Genomic DNA, 26,031 nt, shown 5'->3' on the forward strand with positions numbered 1-26,031 from the left:
TAAATTCCATGTAATTATCCTGCAAACCACTTAGAACTCTGTGTTTATTTAACCATGAACATAGCTGCTATCAATGCAATGCAACAATTAAAATTACAGATTAGGTAAGAATTGCTAAAAGATAGAGTGGATATAATCATAACCAGACTATCAAAGTCTAGCCATAAGAGCAGATATAAAAATGAATACAGCAGTGTGATGTAGTAGTTATCTGCTTAGTAATTAACATGTTGAATCAGGAAGAAAAAGTGTATTAAACTAGCTCTGGAAGAATTTCTCTGGAGGTTTGAGAACTCCTGCTCTAGAGCCTTTGCTGAACTGCACTGGAACTCGGTTCATTCTTTCCAACAGCCTACAAATTCTTTGAGAACAGGAACCCTCCCCTATTCATCTCAGTATAGCCCAGGACTAACTATAGCCCTTTGTCGTTTGCAAATTAAATTAACAAAGGTCTTGCCATATCAAAACATCAAAAACTTTAAATTCAAGATCCATATAGTGAATACAGTGGACCTTTTGTCTCCTAAAAAAGATGAGAGGCTAAGCTGACTCTGCAGTTGTTCAGTACTTACAGGTTGATTTCTACACTAACAAAAACAACACAATGCCATTAATGGTTTGTGGAATTGGTTTTATTGCTTGATAATCACCCTAAGTTTATTTATATGGGCCACTTATCTGAAAAACTGGGAAAGAATCTGGAAAAGTAGAAACATAATGGATGTGTTAGGATGGTCAGATTATAGATGAATATTTCCTTTTCAATTTCATTTGCTGTTGATGTAATGCTGCTTGTGTCATAAATAGATTTATTTGTCTAGTAGAGCCCTAGACTCTGAGGAAAAAAATAAAAAGAACCACTCCTTTGTTCACAGACATGAAATAACCAAAGGAGAGTGAGGGCTAGGATATGGACATGTGCCACCTACCTCTCCCCTCCTCAAACAAGCAAGCATATACAGTTCTAATACAGGGATCTGAAGAAGGAAGGGAAGGACATGTTCCAAGAGTCCCAATTCTTTATAGAGGCCAATAATATACTCGAAGAACACCAATGGGAAAACCATTTACACCTTATTTTCTTAAATACCTAAAACCATGCACATGGTAAACACTAGAGCATCTTCTTTAAAAAACGAATAAAATTACTTAAGGCAATGCTACAGTATTTTCCACAGGAAGGTATATTTGTTCATCCTTTCATTCATTAAAAAAACATTCATTTGGTACCCTCCACATGTAAGGCCTTTGTAGGAGTACTGTGAAGATACAAGTGAATCAGATGTGTGTCCTGTTCTTAAGAAGCTTACATTTTAGTAGGGTTAATTGTAATATACATAAATAAGACAAAATCAAAAGTGGTAAGAATTATAATATAGATTATTATGGGGATGGCTGGAATTACGGCATTTATACACACCATCTGTTTCATATCTATGTTATATGATGCATATTACTAACACTTAGTGTCTCACATAGAAGAGATAAAATATAGTCACATATGTGTGCTGACATATGTGTGTGTAAATAAAAACTGGAAAGACCTTCTGAATGTATAATTTGTAAAAAAGAGCCAACATTATGGTTAGTACCAAAGAACATTCAACATGACAGATGTGATATTTTTGAAGAAACAAGGAACTGGTATTGCACATAATAATAGTGATAAACCACAGTAAGTTATAACAATTCTGAGCCATAACAGAAACTCTAAAGAAAAGCTGTAATAAGACACTGCTTTAAGCCATTTTGGATTTAACTACCTCACATTTATGTCCATAAAACCAGCTTCCACAACCTGTTTTTATTGGACAGAATTCAGTGAATGTTCCTATAATACTGCGGTGTCAGTACTTGAACATGAATGTGAGTACTCCAAGACGGTAGTCTTCAGACTGGGGTACACATACCCCTGAGGATAAACAAAGACTTTCCAGAGGTACAAGCATGAAGAGTTTTAAGGGAATCAGTGTCTACATCCACAGTTCACACATACATGCTTCCAAAACTGATCTGCCAGAAAAAGAGCTTGTGCCCTAGGAGTTCTCCCTTTGCAACAACCCTTTCAAAATAGTCGTCTTTTTACTTAACACTTTACCAACTGCATCTTCCTCAGTTGGAAACCTCTCTGGGGCAAAGACAAAGGGACAACTACAGAAAGACTTACTCCTGAGAGAGTCCCATGAGAGCAGAGCAGCAGCAGCTTCAGAACCAGTCACTGGATGGTGCAGTGCCTGTTTCTTCATCTGGGGAGAACTCAAAGCAAGCCCCTGTGCCTCATCTCTCTTCAAAGTGAAATGGTTACCAGAGGGATGTGTATTTACACATTTATAATAGTCCTCCCTCATGCACAGGGGATATATTCCAAGACCCCCAGTGGATGCCTGAAACCACAGACAGTACTGAACCCTATATATACTATGTTTTTCCTATCCATACAGACCTACGATAAAGTTTAATTTATAAATTAGGCACAATAACAGATTAACAACAATAACTAATACTAAAATAGAAGAATTGTAACAATATACTGTAATAAAAGCTACCACAGACCTTGGCAACCTCAGCACATGATGTTTTTTCTTTCCTTATTAAGTAGGGAACTTACACATTTTCACTTAAAGCAAGCACTTTACAGCTTCTTTTTGTCATATCCAAATTGCCAGCATCACTATTCTTGTGCTTTGGGGCCATTATGAAGTACAGTAAGGCTGACCTGAACACAAGCACTGCGATACTGCGACAGTCGATCTGATAACTGAGAGGCTACTAAGTGACTAATGGATGGGTGGCGTCTACAGTGTGGATCCTCTGGACAAAGGGATGAGTCATGTCCCAAGCAGGATGGAGCAGGAGAGTGCGAGATTTCATCACACTACTCAGAATGGCAAGCAATTTAAAACTTACAAATTGTCTATTTCTGGAATTTTCCACTAAATATTTTCGGACTATGGTGCCCATGAGTAACAAACTGTGGAAAGCAAAACCCTGGGTAAGGGCAGACTACCATACTTGCAAGTTCAAAAATGAAGTCCGACTTTTCCTGAATGTCTGATCTGGCTGACTGATTTGCCAAAGATGACTTTTGGATTATATGACAGATGTTAATATATATCTTTTGCAATTATTTAAACCTTGAATAAAAAATTCTAGATATCAGGTTTAAAATGTGTGAAGGGGTTCTTAGTTTTTAAGAATTCTTTTAGAACAAACTATCACAAAGAGAAATTAAAACAATCCTATTTACAAAATGACAAAAAGAATAAAATATTTTGGAATAAATTTAACCAAGGAGGTAAAAGATCTATACAGAGAAAACTATAAGACACTGATGCAATAAACTGAAGATGACACAAATAAATGGAAAGATATTCTGTACTCATGGATTGCGAAAATACTATTAAAACGTCCATACTACCCAAAATGATCTATGGATTCAACGCAATCCCTATCAAAATTCTAATGGCATTTTCCACAGAAAGAGAAAAAATAATCCTAAAATGTTTATGGAACCACAAAAGACCCCAAATAGCCAAAGCAGTCTTGAGAAAGAACAGAGCTGGAGGCATCACAAATCCTGATTTCAAACTATATTACAAAGCTATAGTGTGCAAAACAATACTGACATAAAAACAGACACATAGACCAATGGACCAGAAAAGGGAGCCCCAAAATAAGCCCATCTCATATATAGTCAAGCTTCACTTAACAATGGGGATACGTTCTAAGAAACGCGTTGTTAGGCGATTTTGTCACTGTGTGAACATCATAGAGTATACTACACAAACCTATATGGTACAGCCTACTACATACCTAGGCTATATGGTACTAATCTTATGGAACCACCATCATATATGCAGCCCATTAATGACTGAAACATCATTATGCATTGCATGAATGCATGGTCAGTTAATTTTCAACCAAGGAGCCAAGAAGATACAATGGGGAAAGGATGTTCTCTTAAGTAAATAGTGTCAGAAAACTGGATATTCACATGCAAAAGAATGAAACTGGATCCCTGTCTTACATCATACACAAAAATCAACTCAAAATGGATTAACGATTTTACTGTAAGACCGGAATCTGTAAAACTCCTAGAAGAAAACATAGGGGGTAAGCTCCCTGACATTGGTCTTTGCAATGTTTTGGATTTGACACCAAAAGCAAAAATAAACAAGTACGACTACATCAAACTAAAAAAGCTTCTGCACAGCAAAGGGAACCATCGACAAAATGAAAAGGTAACCTATGAAATGGGAGACAATATTTGCAAACCATGTATTCGATAGTGTTAATATCCAAAATATACAAGGAACTCATACAATTCAATAGCAGAAAACCAAATCACACAATTAAAAAGTGGGCAAAGGACCTGAATAGACATTTTTCCAAAGAAGCCATACAAATGGCCAAGAGGCAGATGAAAAGATGCTCAACATCACTAATCATGTGGGAAACGCAAATCAAAACCACAGTGAGCTATCACCTCACACCTGTTAGAATGGCTATTATCAGAAAGACCAGAAATAAGTGTTGGCGAGGATGTGACGAAAAGGGAGCCCTTGTGCACTGTTGGTGGGAATGTAAATTCTGGTACGGTCCCTATGGAAAACAGTATGGAGGTTCCTCAAAAAGTTAAAAATAGAACTACCATATGATCCAGCAATCCCACTCCGAGGTATATATCCAAAGGAAAGGAAATCACTATCTTATAGAGATTTCTGTACCTCTCATATTCATTACAGCATTATTTACAATAGCCAAGGTATGAAAACAATCTAAGTGTCTGACAACAGATGAATGGATAAAGAAAATGTGATATATATATATATATATAAAATATAGCAAATGTGGTATATATAAAAATTATTATATATAAATGCATATATTATATATAATATGTATAAATATGGCATGTATATATATTATATATATAGTGAAATATTATTTAGGCTTAACAAACAAGGAAATCCTGCCATTTGCAACAACATGGATGAACCTGAAAGGCACTATGCTAAGTGAAATAAGCCAGACAAAGAAAGACAAATAGTACATTGTATCACTTATATGTGGAATCTAAAAAAAAAAGCTGAACTCATAGAAATAGAGACTAGAATGGTGGTTTCCAGGGGCTAAAGGTGGGTAGGGGAAATAGGAAAAGGCTGGCAAAAGGGCACAAATCAGTTATAAGATGAAATAAGGTCTGAGGATCTAATGTATAACATGGTAACTAGAGTTGATAATACTGAATTGAATAACTGAAATTTGCTAAGAGAGTAGAAGTGTTCTCACACACACAAAAGAAGGTGAATATGTCAGGTGATGGATGTGTTACCTTGGTAGGAATCCTGTCACAGTTTATTTGTGTATCAAATCATCATGGTGTACACTTTAAGTATTTTACAGTTTTATTTGTCAATTATACCTCAATAAGCTGAAAAAAAAGTAACACTTGCTAAAGGGAAGTGATACGAATACTCTTTATAGGAACAAACTAGTTGCACATAATAAAACAATTATTTTAAGAGATATAAGCGCAAACATTTCAAAACCACTGATCTATGAGATATGAACTAAAAAGAATGCAAGCACAATGATAAATGACAATTTTTCTTTAAGTTGATAGTTTCTCTAATACAAAGAGTGTTCCTTGAGAAAGACACTTTGTATATGAAGCAGGTCCATGCAATAGCTCTGTTCTTTGTTGAAGAGGCAATGTGGTATGGGGAAACGGCACAGGGTTTGCCCTTTCCTGACCTTTCTGAGCCTCAGTTCTCATGGCTATAAAATAGATACAATCATTCCAAAACCCTAAAGCTTACCATGAGAATTAAAACCACTAGATGTATAGACTTAGCTCACTGCTTAGCAGCACATCATTGGCACTAAATAAAGGTAGCTCTTATATATATATTCTCCTATATTTTAGTCTTTAGGCTGTGTGAGGAAATCACAAATTGGAACTAAAATTATTTACTGCCCTTTTTAGGTGAAAATTTAACTACTGACCTACCACCTATGATATGCATTTTGAGTCATTTTTTTCAAGTAATGCGGACAGATTTTAGCTAATTTAGTCATGCTCTCTTACCTGATATTCTCTGAAAAAATAGATAGTCCCCTAGGTCAGGAATACAGGCTATGTCCACAGATTGGGGTATAATCAATAATGAACAATTTGGCTGAGTTAATATTCAGCCAGAATACTATTTCCAGAAAACATGACATGTAAATAGTAAAGTTTTGCTACCCATAGTCAGTCCTGGTATCACCTGAAAGTTCGTTATAATGCAGAAGTTGAGGCCCATTCCCACCTCCTGAATTGGAATCTGCAATTTAACAAGATTCCCAGATAATTCACATGCACTTTCAACTGTGAGAAGCACTGGTAAAGAAGAGGCCATTAGCATGGAAGATACAGTGACCAGGTGTATCTGTAACTCAGGTGGGCACTTTCAGTTGCACCTGCTTAATTAATGCTGAGAGAGGCAGGATGATGGAGAGTCTAACTTCCATTGATAGACTGACATACATGTGTCCATAAACACACATACATACACAGATCAGTGATTCTCAACTGAGGGCGATTTTGCGCCCCCCAGGAGGCATTGGGCAATGTCTGGAGACATTTTTGGTTGGGGAGAGGAGGGTTGTACTGGCATCTAGTGAGTAGAAACCAAAGACGCTGCTAAACGTTTTACAGTGCACAAGACAGTCCTCCACAACAAAGAATCACTTGGCTCAAAATGTCAACAGTGCTGAGGTTGGAGAAACTCCAGCATAGACTGTACAAATATCCCTACATAAAGGCACACTAATTGGAACTATTCATGTAAAAAGGAGCAATAATTTGACTACACAGCTCTGAGAGAATGAATTTCATATCTGGACATTCTGCATCTCAAGATTATGAGTACCCTGGTTAAAAGCTCTCAAAATCATTTATCTAGTTTTGCTAGCAAACCCAGAGTCAATGATAATCTGTATTAGCATATAAAGTCAGTCAGCATCAATGCCTAACGCCTGTTAATATGCAAAGAAAAATAATGGAGACAGAAAATTAAGTTACCCAATCCTACTGAAGAAGGAAGCAAGCTTAGGACCCTCAACTCCACACCCTCCTTACCCAAAAGACACCAACAGTCTGTACCTTCATTGTACATGTCCACAATCCCTTGTCTGTGATTTCAAACATCTAAACACTGTGCAGTTTTTGCTAAATTGTGGCAGCAAAACTTCTTATCTGAACTCACTTGGCAGCAAAACCTGAATAGATGTGAGGCTATTTATTATCTCAACTGTCCCACTAAGTGTAACTGTTCACATGGGTCACTGCTGAAGTATTCAGAGATTTGCTTAGGAGGTGGTGGTGTCACAGCCTTACTGGAACTGTTATATAATATATGGAAGATGCTCCTTATTGCCTTTCTAAAATTTGAAAACTTTAGAATTTTGATAAGTGATTGTGGACCTCAAATGACTAAAATACAGTCAACACTCAGCAAATATTTACTGAAAGCACTCATATATCTTTGAAAGAAAAAATATACCTAGCCAAATATATGTGTCACATACATAAAGACATCCCTCTGCATTAGTAATTAGGAGTGTGCTTCCTTGTTTAGGGCACTGTGCACCAGAAGCCAGGCTTGCAGCTTCAAATCCTTTAATAAGGACCAGCTAACTGTGCAAAGAAATGCCATTCTTCAAGACCATAAACTAACCTCAAACTTCAGTCTTTTTTTTTTTTTTTATTGTGGTAACATTGGTTTATAACATTATATTCAAACTTCAATCTTCAAATGTTCCTATTTCCCTCCCTGACCGGCTTTATCTGACTAGTCTGTTGACAGTCCTATGCTGTGCTCATGGGACTGGCCCAGGGAAATCGCAGGTTGTTGGCAAACAAGTGGTAAGGAAATGCTGAGAGCAAATGTATTCAGATCATCATCAGTTCTATGTGCCCACCTTGTAAGATGGGGCTTGGGAATAGATGGGGATGCCAGCTGATTTCCAGAAACCTTGAAAAAGTTTCTGGATACATGAGCTTGCACAACGCTGAGCAAGATGCATCATGCTTGCTGCCCAAAACACTGAACACAATGGAAACAACGGAAACTTCTTCAAAATCTGTTTTTTGGCAGTTATGGCACTGCCAAGATTCACTAATCACCAGTCAATTGTAATGCTCTTTTCATTAAACTGCAAAACAATCTCCCCCTTCCCCCCTAAAAAACATACCCCCTTCTCATGAAAATGAAATAGCATATGGTATTATTTAATAAGTTGAAAAGAAATCCTGAAAAGTTTTTGTGAAACTGTTCTCTAAGCACTGTGATATAGAGACAGGAAAATATTTCACTGCAGTTATGCTCAGCACATTGTTAAATATGATTCTAGTGCTAAGGTGGGAGGAAGAAGCACTTTGCCAAAGTTTCTGTAACTGTTTTACCACCAAAGCAATTTACCCGTGGATTCTGCCACTGGGTTGAGAAGTCCTATGACTGTTCAGGAAGGAGCCGCCATGTTTCTCTTCTCAGGCTCCCAGGTGTCTCAAATAAGGAGTGGTACAGGGCCAGAAGTCATGGGCAAGGCTCTTGCCAAGACTGTGGATGAGATCATCGCCAACCCCACCCCAGCATTCAGCCCTGCTTCTTCAGAATCTCGCAGGCCACAGCCTTGGGCCAGTCTCCTGTCAGGTTCTCAAAACAGGAAAGCTAAAAGTGGATCCTCCCCACAAAAAAGTTTGGGAGTTCTTACATTATACAATTATTTTAAACATGTTCCTCTTGTGTAGTGTAATTACAGAAAGAACAGATTAGGATCTCAAAAAGGACTATTTTCAAGAAGACTGCCTCAAATCTGTTTTCTTTTAAAATGTCCTCTCAAATCCTTAAACTACTTTCAAAAAGAAAGTTTTGTGGCAAGGATTAAAGACATGCATTAGATAATTAACTTATTCCTAATGGAAAAGATATATTAAAATATTATGAACTCTATGTTTGACCAGAAAACAAATATTTATAATTTTTCATCCATGACAAGTCCTGTAGTTCACTTCTTCAGGGATTCCATTCTATTTTAGCTTCTGTATAACAATAAAGCAAAGCTGTAATTACATCCTCTATAATCAGCCCATTCCCAGTGTAATTAAGAGTACCACAAATTTAAAACTATGACCTCACTACGGAGGAAAAAAGTGTGTGGAAGAGATAGTTCATATTGCATGTAAAATGCTCTCATGTTATGCCAACAAATTCAAAACATAAAAGAAAAAAATAATGTTATAATAGAATCATCATGTACAAGGGAATCATTATGTTCCTGATAATAGAGTTTTTCTTACATCATTTCTAGAATCGGACTCTCATCAATAAGCTCTTTCCTATCAAACCCCATGCTCTTCCCATAGGTTATGAAAACTCTAAACTCTTTCAGATGACTCTCAGTTCCCCTCATTCAATTACCATCCACTATGGGGATAAAGATATATGTGAAGTGATCCCTAGCACAACGTCATGCTGGTGTAAACCAAGTTTTAACTGGCAGAGAGGTCCATCAGTGAAGTGCATAACTGCTAAGCAATGTGAATAAAATTTTATCTTAACTAAGAATCAGGAAGTTGTGCACCAGACATTAATGTACCACATTACATGGTTCAAGCAAACCATTTGATAAATATAATAATCACATTAATAAAAAAGAACAACAGCAAAGCTGACACTTATCAAATGCTTACTATGTGTCAGTACTCTGAGAATCGTAGACGAATTATCTCATTCAATTTTCACAAACGGCCCCTGAGACAATACAATTTTTGCCTCCATTTTTCTTATCAGGAAACTGAAGCTCAAAAATGTTAAATAACTGTCCAGCTTAATTAGCTGGTATAGTAGGGTCAGTCTAGAAGCTAGGTCCAGCTGAATCTCGAGCTTGTACCTGTTTTTACAGTCTTCAGACTAAGATGGCCTACTAATTATGTTACACAAGAAATTTAAACTAAATATTCTAGCCCTTATTCTTCTAAAACTCCTGGTGAACTGCAACTGTTACCACTCAATGAAGGGTTGCAGGGAGGTGGGTAGTGAAGGCGAAAAAGCAAGCTAGCTGTATATCAAGATTCTCCTCCCCCATCAAATTCAGGAATTCCTTTCCATATTCTATATGAGCTGATACAATCTTTCTAAATTACATAAATGTTTAATCACTGCTGATAATTTACTAAAACACGAATCACAAAATAGAATATACTCTTGTATTTTCCAGATTAAAGAAGCTGATTGACCAAGAAACTGAATCCCAGGAGAAGAAGGAGCAAGAAAAGGAGAAGAAGGTCACCGCCCTGAAAGAGGAGCTGACCAAACTGAAGTCTTTTGCTTTGATGGTGGTAGACGAACAACAAAGGCTGACAGCACAGCTCGCCCTTCAAAGACAGAAAATCCACGACCTAACCACAAGTGCGAAGGAAACACATGCTAAACTAGCCCTTGCTGAAGCCAGAGTTCAGGAAGAAGAGCAGAAGGCAACCAGACTAGAGAAGGAACTGCAAACACAGACCACAGAGTTTCACCAGAATCAAGAAGCAATTATGGCGAAGCTCACCAATGAGGACAGCCAAAATCGCCAGCTTCGACAAAAGTTGGCAGCACTCAGCCGGCAAATTGATGAGTTAGAAGAGACAAACAGGTCTTTACGAAAAGCAGAAGAGGAGCTGCAAGATATAAAAGAAAAAATCAACAAGGGAGAATATGGAAACTCTGGTATCATGGCTGAGGTGGAGGAGCTCAGGAAACGTGTACTAGAAATGGAAGGGAAGGATGAAGAGCTCATAAAAATGGAGGAGCAGTGCAGAGATCTCAATAAGAGGCTCGAAAAGGAAACATCACAGAGTAAAGACTTTAAACTCGAGGTTGAAAAACTCAATAAAAGGATTATGGCTCTAGAAAAATTAGAAGATGCTTTCAACAAAAGCAAACAAGAATGTTACTCTCTGAAATGCAATTTAGACAAAGAAAGGATGACCACAAAGCAGTTGTCTCAAGAATTGGAGAGTTTAAAAGTAAGGATCAAAGAGCTAGAAGCCATTGAAAGTCGGCTGGAAAAGACAGAATTCACTCTAAAAGAGGATTTAACTAAACTGAAAACATTAACTGTGATGCTGGTAGATGAACGGAAAACAATGAGTGAAAAATTGAAGCAAACTGAAGATAAGTTACAAGCTGCTTCTTCTCAACTTCAAGTGGAGCAAAATAAAGTGACAACGGTCACTGAGAAGCTAATTGAGGAAACTAAGAGGGCACTGAAGTCCAAAACTGATGCGGAAGAAAAAATGTACAGTGTAACCAAGGAGAGAGATGATCTGAAAAACAAACTGAAAGCCGAAGAAGAGAAAGGAAACGATCTCCTGTCCAAAGTTAATATGTTGAAAAATAGGCTTCAATCATTGGAAGCAATTGAGAAAGATTTCCTGAAAAACAAATTAAATCAAGATTCTAGTAGGTCCACAACAGCATTACACCAAGAAAACAATAAGATTAAAGAGCTCTCTCAAGAAGTGGAAAGACTGAAACTGAAGTTAAAGGATATGAAAGCTATTGAGGACGACCTCATGAAAACAGAAGATGAGTATGAAACCCTAGAACGAAGGTATGCTAACGAACGAGACAAAGCTCAATTTTTATCTGAAGAGCTGGAACATGTTAAAATGGAGCTTGCCAAGTACAAGTTAGCAGAAAAGACAGAGTCCAGCCATGAACAATGGCTTTTCAAAAGGCTTCAAGAAGAAGAAGCTAAATCAGGGCACCTCTCAAGAGAAGTGGATGCGCTGAAAGAGAAAATTCATGAATACATGGCAACTGAGGACCTGATATGTCACCTCCAGGGAGATCATTCAGTTCTGCAAAAGAAACTCAATCAACAAGAAAACAGGAACAGAGATTTAGGAAGAGAGATTGAAAGCCTCACTAAAGAGTTAGAGAGGTACCGGCATTTCAGTAAGAGCCTCCGGCCAAGTTTCAATGGAAGAAGAATCTCTGACCCTCAAGTATTTTCTAAAGAAGTTCAAACAGAAGCAGTAGACAGTGAGCCACCCGATTACAAGAGTCTCATTCCTTTGGAACGAGCAGTTATCAACGGTCAGTTATATGAGGAGAGTGAGGACCAGGATGAGGACCCTAATGATGAGGAATCCGTGCTGTCCTTCAAATGCAACTCATCTACTTCCTGTCCTGTTAACAGGAAGCTATGGATTCCTTGGATGAAATCCAAAGAGGGCCATCCTCAGAATGGAAAAATACAAACTAAACCCAATGGCAACTTCGTGCAACCTGGAGATCTAGTCCTAAGCCACACACCTGGGCAGCCACTTCATATAAAGGTTACTCCAGACCATGTCCAAAACACAGCTACTCTTGAAATCACAAGTCCGACCACAGAGAGTCCTCACTCTTACACAAGCACAGCAGTGATACCAAACTGTGGTACCCCAAAGCAAAGGATAACCATCCTCCAAAACGCCTCCATAACACCAGTGAAATCTAAAACCTCTGCTGAAGGCCTCATGAATTTAGAGCAAGGCGTGTCCCCAATTACCATGGCAACCTTTGCCAGAGCCCAGACCCCAGAGTCTTGTGGTTCCATAACTCCAGAAAGGACAATGTCACCTATTCAGGTTTTGGCTGTGACTGGTTCAGCTAGCTCTCCTGAGCAGGGACGCTCCCCAGAGCCAATAGAAATCAGTGCCAAGCACGCGATTTTCAGAGTCTCCCCTGACCGGCAGTCATCATGGCAATTTCAACGTTCAAACAGTAATAGTTCAAGTGTGATAACTACTGAGGATAATAAAATCCACATTCACTTAGGAAGTCCTTACATGCAAGCTGTAGCCAGCCCCGTGAGACCTGCCAGCCCTTCAACACCACCACAGGATAACCGAACTCAAGGCTTAAGTAATGGGGCATTAAATAAAACCACCAATAAAGTCACCAGCAGTATTACTATCACACCAACAGCCACAACTCTTCCTCGACAATCACAAATTACAGTAAGTAATATATATAACTGACGACCCTCACCCTCATCCAGTCTATACTGATATTATTGCAAGGAACTCAATCCTTTTTAATGATCCCTCCACATCCCCAAAAAGGCTGACTGAACTTGTACTTTGGGAAGGTTTATGCATGAACTATCCAACAAGAGTATCTGCAACTAACTAAGTGTTGCCTGCATAGTCATACCAAGTGTGCACTTACTGTATATCTTTTCATTTACATACCTGTATGGAAAATATTTAGTCTGCACTTGTATAAATACATCTTTATGTATTTCATTTTCCATAACTCACATTAATTTGACTGCAACTTGTCTTGGTAAAATACTTTAACATTATAAAACAGTAAATAATTTGTTATTTTTACCATTGCTTGCTGAATTTTCTTTTGGTCATTTTGTGTTATATTTTTGCATGTACAAGAGAATTTTATTTCCTGTTCATAATGTCTATTAATTCTTCCCTAAAAACAAACAGGAACTACTTCCCATTTACAGTCAACTTCTGATCACATATTAGAGGAGGAGGAAGTGGTTCAAATAAATAAAAATGTATGTCTCTCTGATTTCAAAGTGAACTGTGAGATCTCTCAGAAGCAAACTTAACTTCATGCTTGAGATGTATCTCAATACCCCTAGTGCCCAGCACAGTGCTTAGCGCATGTTAGGAACTTAATAAATGTTTACTGATAATAACTGAATAAAATATTAAATAACTTACTTTTGTGAGCACATAGGAGCTGATGGTGAAAGTGAAAAGCTTTGAAATGTGAGAGGAAGCCAGAGAAAGCACATTTGGAAATACAAGTTACCTTGACTATCAAAAGTTGACTGTATTTCTACCACAGATGAAAACCCCCATAAAACACACATGTCTACCTCCAAACCTGGAATCAGCCACTATGATATATGTTGTTGAACACTTTCCTTTTTCCTATTTGGTTCCCAAAATAGTCTCAATTACTTAAGGTAGATGCTTCCTACCTTGCTTGTAAGTGGGCTGCATTCAGAAGCTTACAACTTAATTGTGTTTTTTTTTTTTTTAACCTCTCAACAAGCAAATAAAAGCCAAAGATAGTTACAAACACAAGTTACAGAAAAGGCTTATTTTAAAGAAAATCATATAGTATGTTCATTGAGGGAAGTTTCTTCTGTGATTATTGTTCTGCCATTTATAAGGTAGTGGAGAAAAATTCAGCCAAAGCATCCTAAGACTTCTAATAGCCAGCTCATGGGACTCTCTGGGCCTAATCTGTACTTCTACAGCAGAAATGTTCAGAGGAACATTTTAAATTACAAATCTGGTCCCCAAGTCACATTCCAAAAAGATGATTTCAGACAAAGTAGCTCACTGTCATTTTCCCTTTTCCAACCTCATAACTGTTAATTTAGTGTGGTCAATTTTATTGCCAGTTATTGATTTTAAACACAATTCATTTAGACACCCAGGCAAACTGTGAAGATCTTTAGAAGTAAAAGGAATCTTTCACAATTATCCTCCTTTTCCCTGCAAAATCAATTTCATGATAGCAAAGCGAGGATTTGTTGACAGAAACAGTTCCATGGTGATGAACGGCAACACCAGTGCTGTGGGTCTGCATCATCATTGAATAAATCTAGATGAAAGCTGAGGACAGTGATGAACGAGAAAGCTTCTGTTTAAACACACTTATCTTGGGAATCGGCAGTGACCCAACTGTATTACAAAATACATGATAGTCTAAATGTTTTCCAAAACTACAGTAGTTCCCCCTTATCCACAGGGGAGATGTTCCAAGACCATCAGTGGATGTCTGAAACTGAAGACAGTACTGAACCCTATATATACTGTTATTTCCTATAGATACAGACTTATGATAAAGTTCATAAATTAGGGACAGTAAGAGATTAACAACAACTAATAATAAAATAGGACAGTTAAACAACATACTGCAATAAAAGTTACCATAGATCTTGGCAACCTCAGCATACAATTTTTTTCCTTTCCTTAAGTGGAGGACTTTCACCTTTTCACTTAAAGGAAGCATTTTATGGCTTCTCTTAGGCATATCCGAATTGCCAGCATCACTACTCTTGTGCTTTGGGGCCATTATGAAGTACAATAAGGGTGACTTGAACACAAGCACTGCAATACTGCGACAGTCAATCTGATAACCGAGAGGCTACAAAGTGACTAATGGGCTGGTGGCATCTACCGTGTGAATCCGCTGGACGAGGGGGTGAATCAGGTCCTGGGCGGTATTGAGCAGGATGGTGCAAGATTTCCTCACACTATTCAGAACAGTGCACAATTTAAAACTTATGAATTGTTTCTTTCTAGAATTTTCCATTTAATATTTTCAGACTGCAGGTAACTGAAACTGCGCAAAGCGAAACTGTGGATAAAGGGGGACTACTTTATTTTTAAGTCACTTTGGGCTAGAACTTTAGAAGGAACCACATACTTCATTTTACATCTTTCAAAGTAGACATTGATAATGTTGCTGCATAAGATGTTTTTCTTGATAATAATCAAGAGAGGGTAAATGTAACATTCTGGAGAGCAGTGATCAACTTGTCATAAAATTATGAACCGAAACTAGAAAGAATTAAAGAGGAAAGTCTTTTCAGTCCTTCCCAACCTTTGTCACATAATGGCACAAACAGAAAACATGTTTCCACAGCATTGGATACAACCGGATAAAAAGGCAGAGATGACCAGCCAAGGGACTCCTGTCACCTCCAGGGTCCTCTTGGCTGCCCCAAGTGCTGAGGGGAAGATCCATTCTTGGCACACCTGTAACTAAGGGAGTTTGAGAAGCTCTGGGCTATTCACTAGTCCATCCGTTTTGTAAGGATTCAATTTCTTATGTGAGCCAGAGCAATTCTCTACAATAAAGTTAACACCACAAGTCCTGTACTCCATGTTATAATGCACAAATTCTCATTCATCATCTGCTCCAGGTATTAACTATAAATAGGCTTCCCAAGTGATTAACATTACTGGAAATTTACCAGACTTTTAAGGAACCAAACCTCTTTCAGAGGTTCCTCTACTGGGAGGATTACTTCAGTATAATAATTCATATTAGCATCAAAATTTAGGGACAATCTCATATTAATAACAAATAGATTACTAAAGTGCTACTAATTAGGTTTATGGTAAAGACAGCATCATTTCTCAAAAAAGCATCTTCCCTTTTCCATAACATCACACATAAAATGACAGTGCAGATTTTTGGCCTTTAATTTCAAAAGAGATTTTTTATAACTCTGTGTGTGTGATTACAGAACTTTCTTTTTCATTCACATATAATCACACAAGGACCTTGAAAACTAGGAAGGAGAGAAAAGTGACACTGGAAAATCTTCATATGAGATATGTGAAGGTGGAGGGTGAGCTTGGAAGATACACATATCTAAAAAAACAGTATCTTCCTTTCATTTCATTTCATCTGAAGTCCAAGCTTCAGAATCAAGTTTCATTTTACTCAGTCCGCCATCTCCTTAACTTTTTGAGCTGCAGCACTGTATCACAGATTTGAATGATTTTACCAAATCCTCCTTTCACCAGCAGTGGCAACCAACAGGATGCCACTGCTCTCTGGAGGCACTGGCAAAACTAAAATCTTCACCCTCAGAAGGACACTGTGCATTACTAGAGCTGGGTCTTTACACACAAAGGAAAGTCTCCACATGTGTTCGGGATGATGCCAGGATTACATAAATTCTACTCAGGCCTCCGCAACTACATTTCACAAGGCCAAGACATCAGGCACAGGGTCTTCACGACCCCCAAAGGATAAAATTAGGTTGCATGGTGAGATAGTTATAAAAGGGATATTTAATTAAAATTTCTTAGACTTGTAGCCCAAGGATGCTGTGATCTTTATTGACTGAAGTATAACTTCACATAAAACGTTTTTAGTAGCTTCTTTGATTCTGAATCTTTACAAAGTGAGTCTCCTTTGAGTTAGACAAAGGAAGGGAAAGATATTTAAATTAACAACATTCTAGTTTCCCCTATACCTTGGTTTCTGTTATTGTTTTTTCTTCCACAAAAATCATTTTGCTGTGCAATCCTAAGAGAAAAGACAATCAGGCAAAAATGCATGCCCCAAACATTAAGATCAGTGTTTCTCAAAGTAAAATCCAAGACACACTTATAAGAATTCCCTGATGTCCCACCCCGAGCTATCAAATCGAACTCTCTACAGGTAAGGCCTGGAAAGCTACATTTTTAATAAGCTCCTCTGCTGATTAGTATGCACCCGAAAGTAGGAATTCCATTGTTTTAGGAATCCCTATATTGATAAATATTAGCAAATGTGTTCTGACTGTAGTCCGCTCTATCAGAATGAAATTACACCTATCCCAGGAAGTGTGACCATTCTGCCCTCTAGTGGCTGGCATGACAATCAGAAGGCTTATTCCCCAGGTTTTCTTTTCATTCAAAAAGAAAAGCTCAATAAAAACTACCATTTTATAGGGTGGGAAGGTTCCCAGTTTTACAACTGTAGCAAAGCATAGATGCCTGAATCTTTGGCTGAGCAGTAGCAGGCTGTCTGACACCTACAAGCTCTGTTTCTCCCTCAGATGCCAGGCCCTCAACATAACCCTACAGCATTTCTTGGGAATGATCCAGAACACACATTAAAGAGAGCAGTTTGGATGAACCAAAACAAAGGACAGCATTCACTTTAGGCCACAGTGAAGCAAATGCAAGAAAGAGCAAGGAATATCAGTGGTTCAATAAAGTCCCCAAACCTTAACCCCCTTAAAATTCATTTTCATTAAAATTCCGGGTCCCTTCCCTTCCAACTGATGGACCCTTCCACTGTTCAGTCAAATATATCAGAGCAGGCACCCCCTTAAAGGTAACGCTGTAGGGGAAGAAATCCTTACGGAGTCCAGCAAGCCAACTTGCCAACACTTCTAAGTACTTTATAATTTGATAATGAATTAACACTGTTCGTATGGCAGCACATACAAATCTGTCAACATTTCATCAGGACACCAGCTCTTACACTTGAATGGTGCCATAAAAATGTGTGCTAACCTTCGGCAATGCAGTCAGCTAATCTAGGGATAATCCACTTTACCCGTGACCTCATTTTAAAATTTCACTTAGTTTTCCACAAAATTATTGGTCAAAAGAAATAAAATTTATCCGATTATTTGAGGCAATTTTTTGAAAGCCTGAAATTCGTTTTCTTCTTTTAGTAAGTTCATTTTTCCTCCACGGCCAAATGGTCCAGTATGATACTTCTGTAAGGTTACCTAAGGGACTTTTTTCTTGTCTGAGTTTTTAAAGGCTAGTCATCTTTGGGCAACTAACAACGTACATAGGCCACACAGACCTACAAAGGCTGTCTCACTCTCTGGCATTCCTTAGGCCTCTGGAAAGGTGAAGCAGGTTTGCTGACTGACATACCACTCGTGCTTCAGTGACACACACAGTGTCTCAGCACATAGTGTCTTCTCTTCAAAGCACCACATGGACACAACTGATCAAGCCACTGATCATGACACACTGAACTGCCTACCTCCTACTCAACGCTGGAGCAGGTATTATGGAAACAAAAGATTCACTGTCCTTGAAGAGCTTATCAATTTGGGCAAGGAAAGGAGACAAGAAACAAGAGTATCAGACAACATTTAATCAAGTGGCAAACTAAATTCCCTACAAGAAACTAGAGATTAAGGGGGTCTACAGTACATTAACAAGGTTTCATAGAGCAACTGAGACTTGAAACTGGGCAAGGAAAGATTTAGATAAGTGGAATGGTTGGGAGAGGGAGCATTTAAGGCAGGCAAAGAGACCAGGTTCAGTTCATGCCCTTTCCAGTCAGCTACGGGGCCCTAGACAAGCCATTCAATCTTTGTGAAATAAAGAGAACCAGGCTTAGTGATGTCTAAGACCACATCCAGTTCTAACTTCCAATGGTTTCTGAATTCTCTCCAAGTCTTGCCACCCTCCTTTAATTGTTTAAAATTCCTTTGGGAAATAAGGTTGGGGGATAAATAAACCAATTACCTGCATGAGTCTCCTTTCAGAAATTAAACTTCTCTTTCCTCATTTTCCCACCTGTAGGTGTCTTAATGACTAGGTGGTTTCTAAAGATTTGTTTTGCTAAGATTCTATGAATTAATGTCTTTTAATCCTTACCATATCAGCTCTTTTTTCATTACAGCAAAGTTTCTCAACCTCAGCACTATTCAGTGTGGGGCCAAGGATTCTCTGTTGTGGAAAGATGTCCTGTGCATTGTAAGATGTCTAGGAGCATTCTTGGCTGCTATCCACTAGATGGCAGGTAGCATTCCCCAACTGTGACAAACAAAAATGTCTCCTGAAACAGCCAAATGTTCTCTGTGGGGCAAAATAGCCCCCCGTTGAGAACCACTGCTTTAGAGAGATGGACCAATTGACTCTATAAGCCAGTTCCTCTTTTACATTACTTGTTGTGGGAGATATTTGACAGCTCATTTGAAAACTTATATCTAGTGTGTAGAGATGAGAATCTTGAATCTGACTAAACATAAGCCTTGAAGCAACTTAAAAAATCTGCAATGAAACTTCATTGCATAAGGACTGTTTCCACTAACTTGACAGATCAGCCCAGAGCATGTGCATATTTCAACATTTGTATTTCTATTAAGAACTTGTACCTTTGTCTCTTTCAAGGATACCATATTATAACTAGAGTTTTCAGATGAGCTTTCCATTTCTCACATGCCTTTGGGAGAAATAAGAGAAATCTAGACAACCAACCACTTTTGCCTTAATAGGGGAAAAAACAGGTTTCAGCAGGATTCCCAAGAATTTAAGAGATAACCCATTACTGTTTACATGTTTCTAGAGAGTCTTCTCTGAGGAGTTTCAATTCCTTCTGTATTAGCTTATAACCATCAGAAGCACAAATGTCTTTTATTAGGACACAAGCTTTTTTCATTCCTCAACAAATCACCTAAAAGAATGAACTGACAAATATTTATGAAGCACCTAATATTACTGATTGCTGTGCCAGGCAGCTATGCAGGTGTAAGACTCAGAATCTAAGGCAGGAGTTGAGGACTAACTTAAAAGGTAATTAAGAGCCCAACACAGAGAAGGAGTTTATAGAAAGTAAGTATAACAGGGGACTAGAGGAGAAGCAGGTTGCTCTGGGGCAGGGTTCAGGGGTTAGGTTTCAGAAACAGATGAGATTTGAGCAGAAGCTGGGAGATGAGGAATACTGGGATAGAGAGAGGACAAAAGGCCTTCCAGGGAGGTGCCCACCTGGCAGGCAAGAGAGCAGAAAACCAAGGTTCAAGGACAATGAGTAGTGCAGTGGGGCTGAAGCTGAGATGGTTGGGGCAGGGTAAGGCTGGAAGGGCATAGTCCCATCAGACTTTGAGGCCTTGAACACAATGCTGGGGAGCACTCAGGGTCCTCTGAAAAGGTTTCTGGGTAGGGAGACAATGAAGAAAAACAATCCTTTATACACTGGTATTCCATTTCACAACAACTCTATAAAATGGGTATCATCACAAATTTAGAGATAAAAATATTTAAATTCTGAGAGGTAAGGAAAATTGCTCCAGGCTGCTGTTAGTATGTGACAAAAAGGAGACATGACACAGGTCTAATTCCATCGTCCCATTCTCTTTCCACAGCAGCATACCGAGGAGCTACCTCAGTGCAAGAGGGAAGCATAAGAAATTGTACTTGATCCTCTCCACTACCTATGGACACAGACAGGCTGCCTAGCATGACCTTCCTGTGCTCTGCCTCACTAGTCTGCCACTTTAGCCAGAATGCTTGGAATGCTCCTAAATGTACATAGGGTTTCTCCCTGCTCGTCCCCACTACTCTACATGGATAGAATCCTCTTCTCTCATTAAGTGACCCACACTGAAAGGTCTGGCTCAAACCTTACCTCTTCTGAAACCTTCCTTGATCACTGCAGTCAAGAGGGACCTGCCTCCCATTCCAACTCCTCTATCTCTCTGAGGCCACTGTTAGGGTAACAAGAGATAATGAATGTGAGAGGCCAAGCCCCACACAAAAGGGCAGGCCTGGGGAAGACTGACCTGGGGGTGGGGTGTGCATAGGGGATGGGAGAAAGCAAGACCAAGGAGAAACACGAATCTGCACTGTCAGGAGACTGTACTCAGAGAGCACTGGAGCTGCAGTCAAAGTCCATTCAACTTTAAAGCCAGATTCTATAAGCAAAGGCACAAACGACAGGCATGAGGAGTGAGTTTAGACAGGCTACCAACATGTGCAGAGCAGGAGGTCCCTGATCAGCCTCAAAGGTGGCTGGAGAGAAAAGCGAGTAAAAATGCTCCATAGAAGGAGCATCACAGCCATGCACATGGAAGCTTCTAAGCAGGTGGCTGCCTCAACAGTCATGAGAGTGACCCAAGAGCTCCAGAAAAGGCAGTCAAGGGGTCACGGTCTAGCCACCAGAAAGACAAACAGCACCAACTCAGCCCAGAGGTGGTAGAACTTCTGAAGCCTTTACAGAAGCCAAGAAAATCTTCCTAGATGGTATACCCTAACTTAGGGTTTCCATTTCTCAAGTAACATAACTTATAAGGAAAGACTGGAAGTCTCAAAATCACTTAAAAAAAAAGCATTGTGTGTTTTCCCAGCTCAGGGCAAGAAGTATCAGGGTTCAACCTTGTCAGTCTCTAAATTCTGCTTCCAATTCAGGATTAAATAAATGAAAACCAAGGAAGCATCACAAATAAAATTGCCGTTGCAGAGGCAAGTCTTCAAGGTGGTCTCCAATGTATCTCTCTTAACAACTAAATGCACATAAAAACCTGCGTCAACGCAGCCGCTCTCCAAACAACTCAGAGCAATTCCTCAAGAATGAATTACTATCCTTCGTTATTAGTGAGTTCGGTTTTTCCCTCCAATTTAAAATAAAAAACAGACAGCTATTCCTTTTCTGTTCTTTGCCTTTTAATGGTGTTCTTGCCTGAATTCATTGATATCAATCAGCTTTGAGGCCTCAGAAAAGTACAGTTTAATTGAAAGAGGAGTTAACTAAAAACTGCAACAGATCCCCAAAGGCTCCATAACTTAAGAAACACTTAAACACCTGACAGTCCCTTCAGGGCAACAGGGAGGAGGGGTAGATGGGTAGGAATCACGCTGAGAATGATGATATCTCTCATAGTGAGAGACACAGGCAGCACAAATTTTTTTCTACAAAACTTTTTCTTCTGATTATAAGAATAATACATATTACAAAAATTTTAGAAAATTTAAATGCTGCCAGAGCTGCTGATTTTAGCTTCCAAGAAGGGTAATGAGAGGACTAGGGAAAACAATGGACAATTATTATTTCTTTAGGCCAACCTATCAACTCTGGCCCTATTTCAGGTTTTCTCATACTGCCAATGAGGTAGGAAATGTGCTTGGGGGGGGAGCATCCTGTAATTACTGAACACCCCTGTGCCAAGGAGTGGCAGATCCCCCTACAGTGCAAGTTTATGTAATCTGTCTGCTCAGCCCAGACACAATGGCCGAGGGGCCAGCCTGGTCACTGCAGGAGGAGGTCAGGATTTCCTTTCCCCCAGCTAGCCAATCAGTGCCTGGATAATGGCTTAGTCACTGTGAATTGTTTAAGTTCTGGGAAGAAATGGTGGTTGCTCTCAGAACTAGTTACACTTTTTTTTTTTCCCCAAAGATCGGACCTGAGCTAACATCTGTTGCCAATCTTTTTTCTTCTTCTTCTCCTCCTCCCCAAAGCACCCCACTACATCGTTGTATATTCTAGTTGCGAGTGCCTCTGGTTGTGCTATGTGGGACGCTGCTTCAGCATGGCCTGATGAATGGTGCCATGTCCGCACCCAGGATCTGAACCGGCGAAACCCTGGGCCAAAGAAGCGAAGCGCGTGAACTTAACCACTCAGCCAAGGCGCCGGCCCCAGAACTAGTTGGACTTTTATCAGTCAGTAGGATCAGTGGCCTTGCGGAGGGGATGTGGGCACAGGATAGAGCCAACAAAACTCACCTCTCAGGCTCTGGGAAAGGGATACAGAATTAGAGTGGCCAGTGAAGAGGAATTACATTTTCTCCCTGGGTTGTCTCAGCCACTCAAATGGTATCAACAATTTCTCTATGATGATTCCCAAAGCAACATCTCCAGGTTTTCAGTGCCTGCCAAACAGTTCCACATGGAAGGTCCAACTACATTTCAAACGTGGCATGTGCCTATACCCAGTGCACTGTCGCTCTTGGACTGCTCTTTGTCTCACTTCTGATGATGGTCTGCCACGTTCCCTGTCACCCAGGCTCAACATCTGGGAGCCTTTCTCCATTTTTCTGCTTGTCCCCCCGACCCAGTCCGCCCCTCTGCCCTAGTATTTCTTTCTCTGCCTCCCCGTTGTATCTGTGCTTCTCCTCTCCAGGGCCAGCCCTCAGTCCACAGACAGCTGACCAACTACATTTACCCTCACCTGTCTAATACAACCTTCATTTGTGGTGCTGGTGGTCCTTCTACAACACTGTCCTGATCATGGCAATTCTCCACTCCCCCTCTCCGCTAAACAGCACTCACTTGGCACTCACATTACTGAACGCACAAAGTCCAAACCTTCCACCAGGCCCTATCTCTCTCCCTCTGAAACTCAGAACATCCTCCACACACCACTGGGTCTTCTCAGCCTGCACCTTTGCTCATGCTGTTTCTAGGACTGCAATGCTCTTCTCTGTTCCTCGTATTAAAAGCTTACTTGACATCAATAACTAACACTTTGGATGGAACTTTGCAATACCTCTACTCCCCAGAGAACTTGCAAGTAGGTATTCTAATCCCCAGATAAGGATTACAGATGAAGAAACTGAGGTCTGCATAGGCTACCTGGCTTGCTCAAAAACATACAGCTAACTGGTGCCAGAACCAGAATGGAGACCCAAGTCTGGCTCCACAGCCTGTGCTCTAGTCACCAACCCAAGGCTGCCGTAAAACGTAACCCTGTGAACAATTAAAAAAAATCAAATGGGTGCAAATGAAGGAATGAGAAAGAAAAAAAGGGAGAGGGTGGAAAAAAAAAAGAAAGAAAGAAAAAGAAAAGCTAAGGTGAAAAACCTGACAGATGGATAAAAAGAAGGAAGACAACAGTTCAAGGTTAGTATATTTTATTGTAATGTACTAGTCTACATGTGAGGCTGAGTGTCTGGACACAAAGTGGAAGCAACTGGGTTAGGAAGGATTTTTGAAAACTATATTTCAATGCTTATTTTTGGATTACCCTCACTGTCCATGGTGTAATTACCACAGAGAGATTGGGAGGTGAGTAGGTACAACCACAAACCATATTACATTATAAAATAAAGACATGAATTTCCTCTTACCTTTACCTCGGAAACTGGTCAGCTCTTTAATATAAATCATAGCACTGCAACTCTATTTAAAACCAAATGTTCTCTCACAAGAGGTTAATGGGGATGAGCTAATCAAACTACAGAGTTCCCTTCTGAAGGACCTCTTGTCATATAAAACGGAAAAATCTTCAGTGATAAAGTTTTATTGTATAATGACGAAGTTCTGTGAAAATCAAGAGAAAAAAGTCAAAGCAGCATATAAAACTCTGGGCTATTTGCCAGATTCATTATCTGTTCTTTCTTTTTTTTTTTTACGAATTAGCAGTGATTTACCAAACAATACAAAAGACAAAAGAAGGCAAAGTATTTTAAAGATATTTTTTCTCCAGTTTTGCATTTCCTCCTTTTCATCAGCATATCCGTCATCATTACTAATGCACTTTTCCCATTAAACAGAGATAAAAACAAAAATACAAAACACTGTCATTCTGCTAACACCTGGCCTTGACCAAGCATTCCACAGCTGGGTCCCTGAGGGGTTCAGGCAGCTCTGAATCTGCACCCTCCCTGCATCACTCCAATGACCACAAATCAAAATGATCCAAGGTCTTTGGGAGTATTTCAACTTCTAGAGCTAAAGGTATAAGGAGGAGCCTTGCAGTCCCTGGAGTCAGGAACACTCCTGATGGAACACTGCTTTCTTACACAATATGTTGCCAATAATCTGCAAAAAGTTCAAAGCACTTACAAAATTAATTTCATTTAGAGAAAAGGAAATATCCTGACTCCAGCTGTCTAGCTAGGATGTGATAGCCTCCCCATAAATGCTGATGTTGTTCTGGTATATTTTCAGATGTTTGCCCTCCACGATAATGTGAAAGAGCACAAGGATCAAGTAAAATTTAGGCTACAGATTCAAGACTTCGAAAAACACTGAAAACACTTTCACCTTTCTGTACTTCTTGTGGTCACTAAGGCTCCCTGCCATCTAATGACTTGCTGTAACCAAGAAGTCTTGTAGACTGTTCCATTTCTTTTAATAACCCATGGACTAAATAAGCCAAGATTTTAAGAATTTGATGAACACGCTCCACAAATATACTCCCTTTCTTTCTACTGCTCCCTAGATAAAACCAATGCCTCTGCCTCACTGAACTCAGCATCCTTCAGACTTGTAATTCATTCCAAATCCAAATCTCCATGTTGAACTGAATTAAACGTTTTTTAAAAAAATCTTTTCTTTTATGAATGAGCTTTCAGACTTGCTTAATCTCTTCCAAGGCATATGCTTTTTGATAAAACCCAGGAGCCTCCAACTCTGAGTAGAATATTCACTGTGTGGTCTTAAAAGAGCCATATGCATGGATTCCTCTTGCAATATGCACCCCAAATTTGGATAAAACTTTCTTGGAGCTATTTGACATAACATTCTATAAAAATCATCCAAGAGATGACACATTTTAAAGCTCAATACTTCATTTACCGAAACATGTCCAAGAATAAAATTCATACCAGAAAAAAACACACCATCATTTTTTAAAGATTTGGGAATGACATGGAATGGGGGAGGGGGGTGGGGGTGGGGGGGTCCTGACAAAAAACTAACTAGCCTTTGCTGCCATCTAGAGGTTAAAACTATGTAGTGAAATCAGAGTTATCAAGAAAAAAATTAACTTGCA

General features: G+C 39.3%; 2 protein-coding genes across 5 annotated transcripts in view; one reads left to right on the plus strand and one right to left on the minus strand.

Annotated features, from left to right (window-relative positions):
* The window catches only part of CMSS1 (cms1 ribosomal small subunit homolog), a 361,626-nt gene that overhangs the window by 323,627 nt on the left and 11,968 nt on the right, over window positions 1–26,031 (minus strand). The gene's annotated exons all lie outside the window — the stretch shown is intronic.
* Window positions 1–26,031, plus strand: part of FILIP1L (filamin A interacting protein 1 like) — a 297,195-nt gene that overhangs the window by 263,501 nt on the left and 7,663 nt on the right. For 2 of the 4 annotated variants that reach the window (XM_070242350.1, XM_005601762.4), the window contains one exon: window positions 10,267–13,417. In XM_070242350.1, coding sequence (XP_070098451.1) covers window positions 10,267–13,063 — 2,797 coding nt within the window. In that variant the 3' untranslated portion in view covers window positions 13,064–13,417. Of the gene's footprint in view, window positions 1–10,266; window positions 13,418–25,479; window positions 25,598–26,031 lie in introns of those variants that run through there. The other 2 variants (NM_001163896.1, XM_005601759.4) reach the window with 2 other exon arrangements.

This window comes from Equus caballus, chromosome 19 (genome assembly GCF_041296265.1).
Source record: "Equus caballus isolate H_3958 breed thoroughbred chromosome 19, TB-T2T, whole genome shotgun sequence".
In the NCBI taxonomy this organism is placed as follows: Eukaryota; Metazoa; Chordata; class Mammalia; order Perissodactyla; family Equidae; genus Equus; species Equus caballus.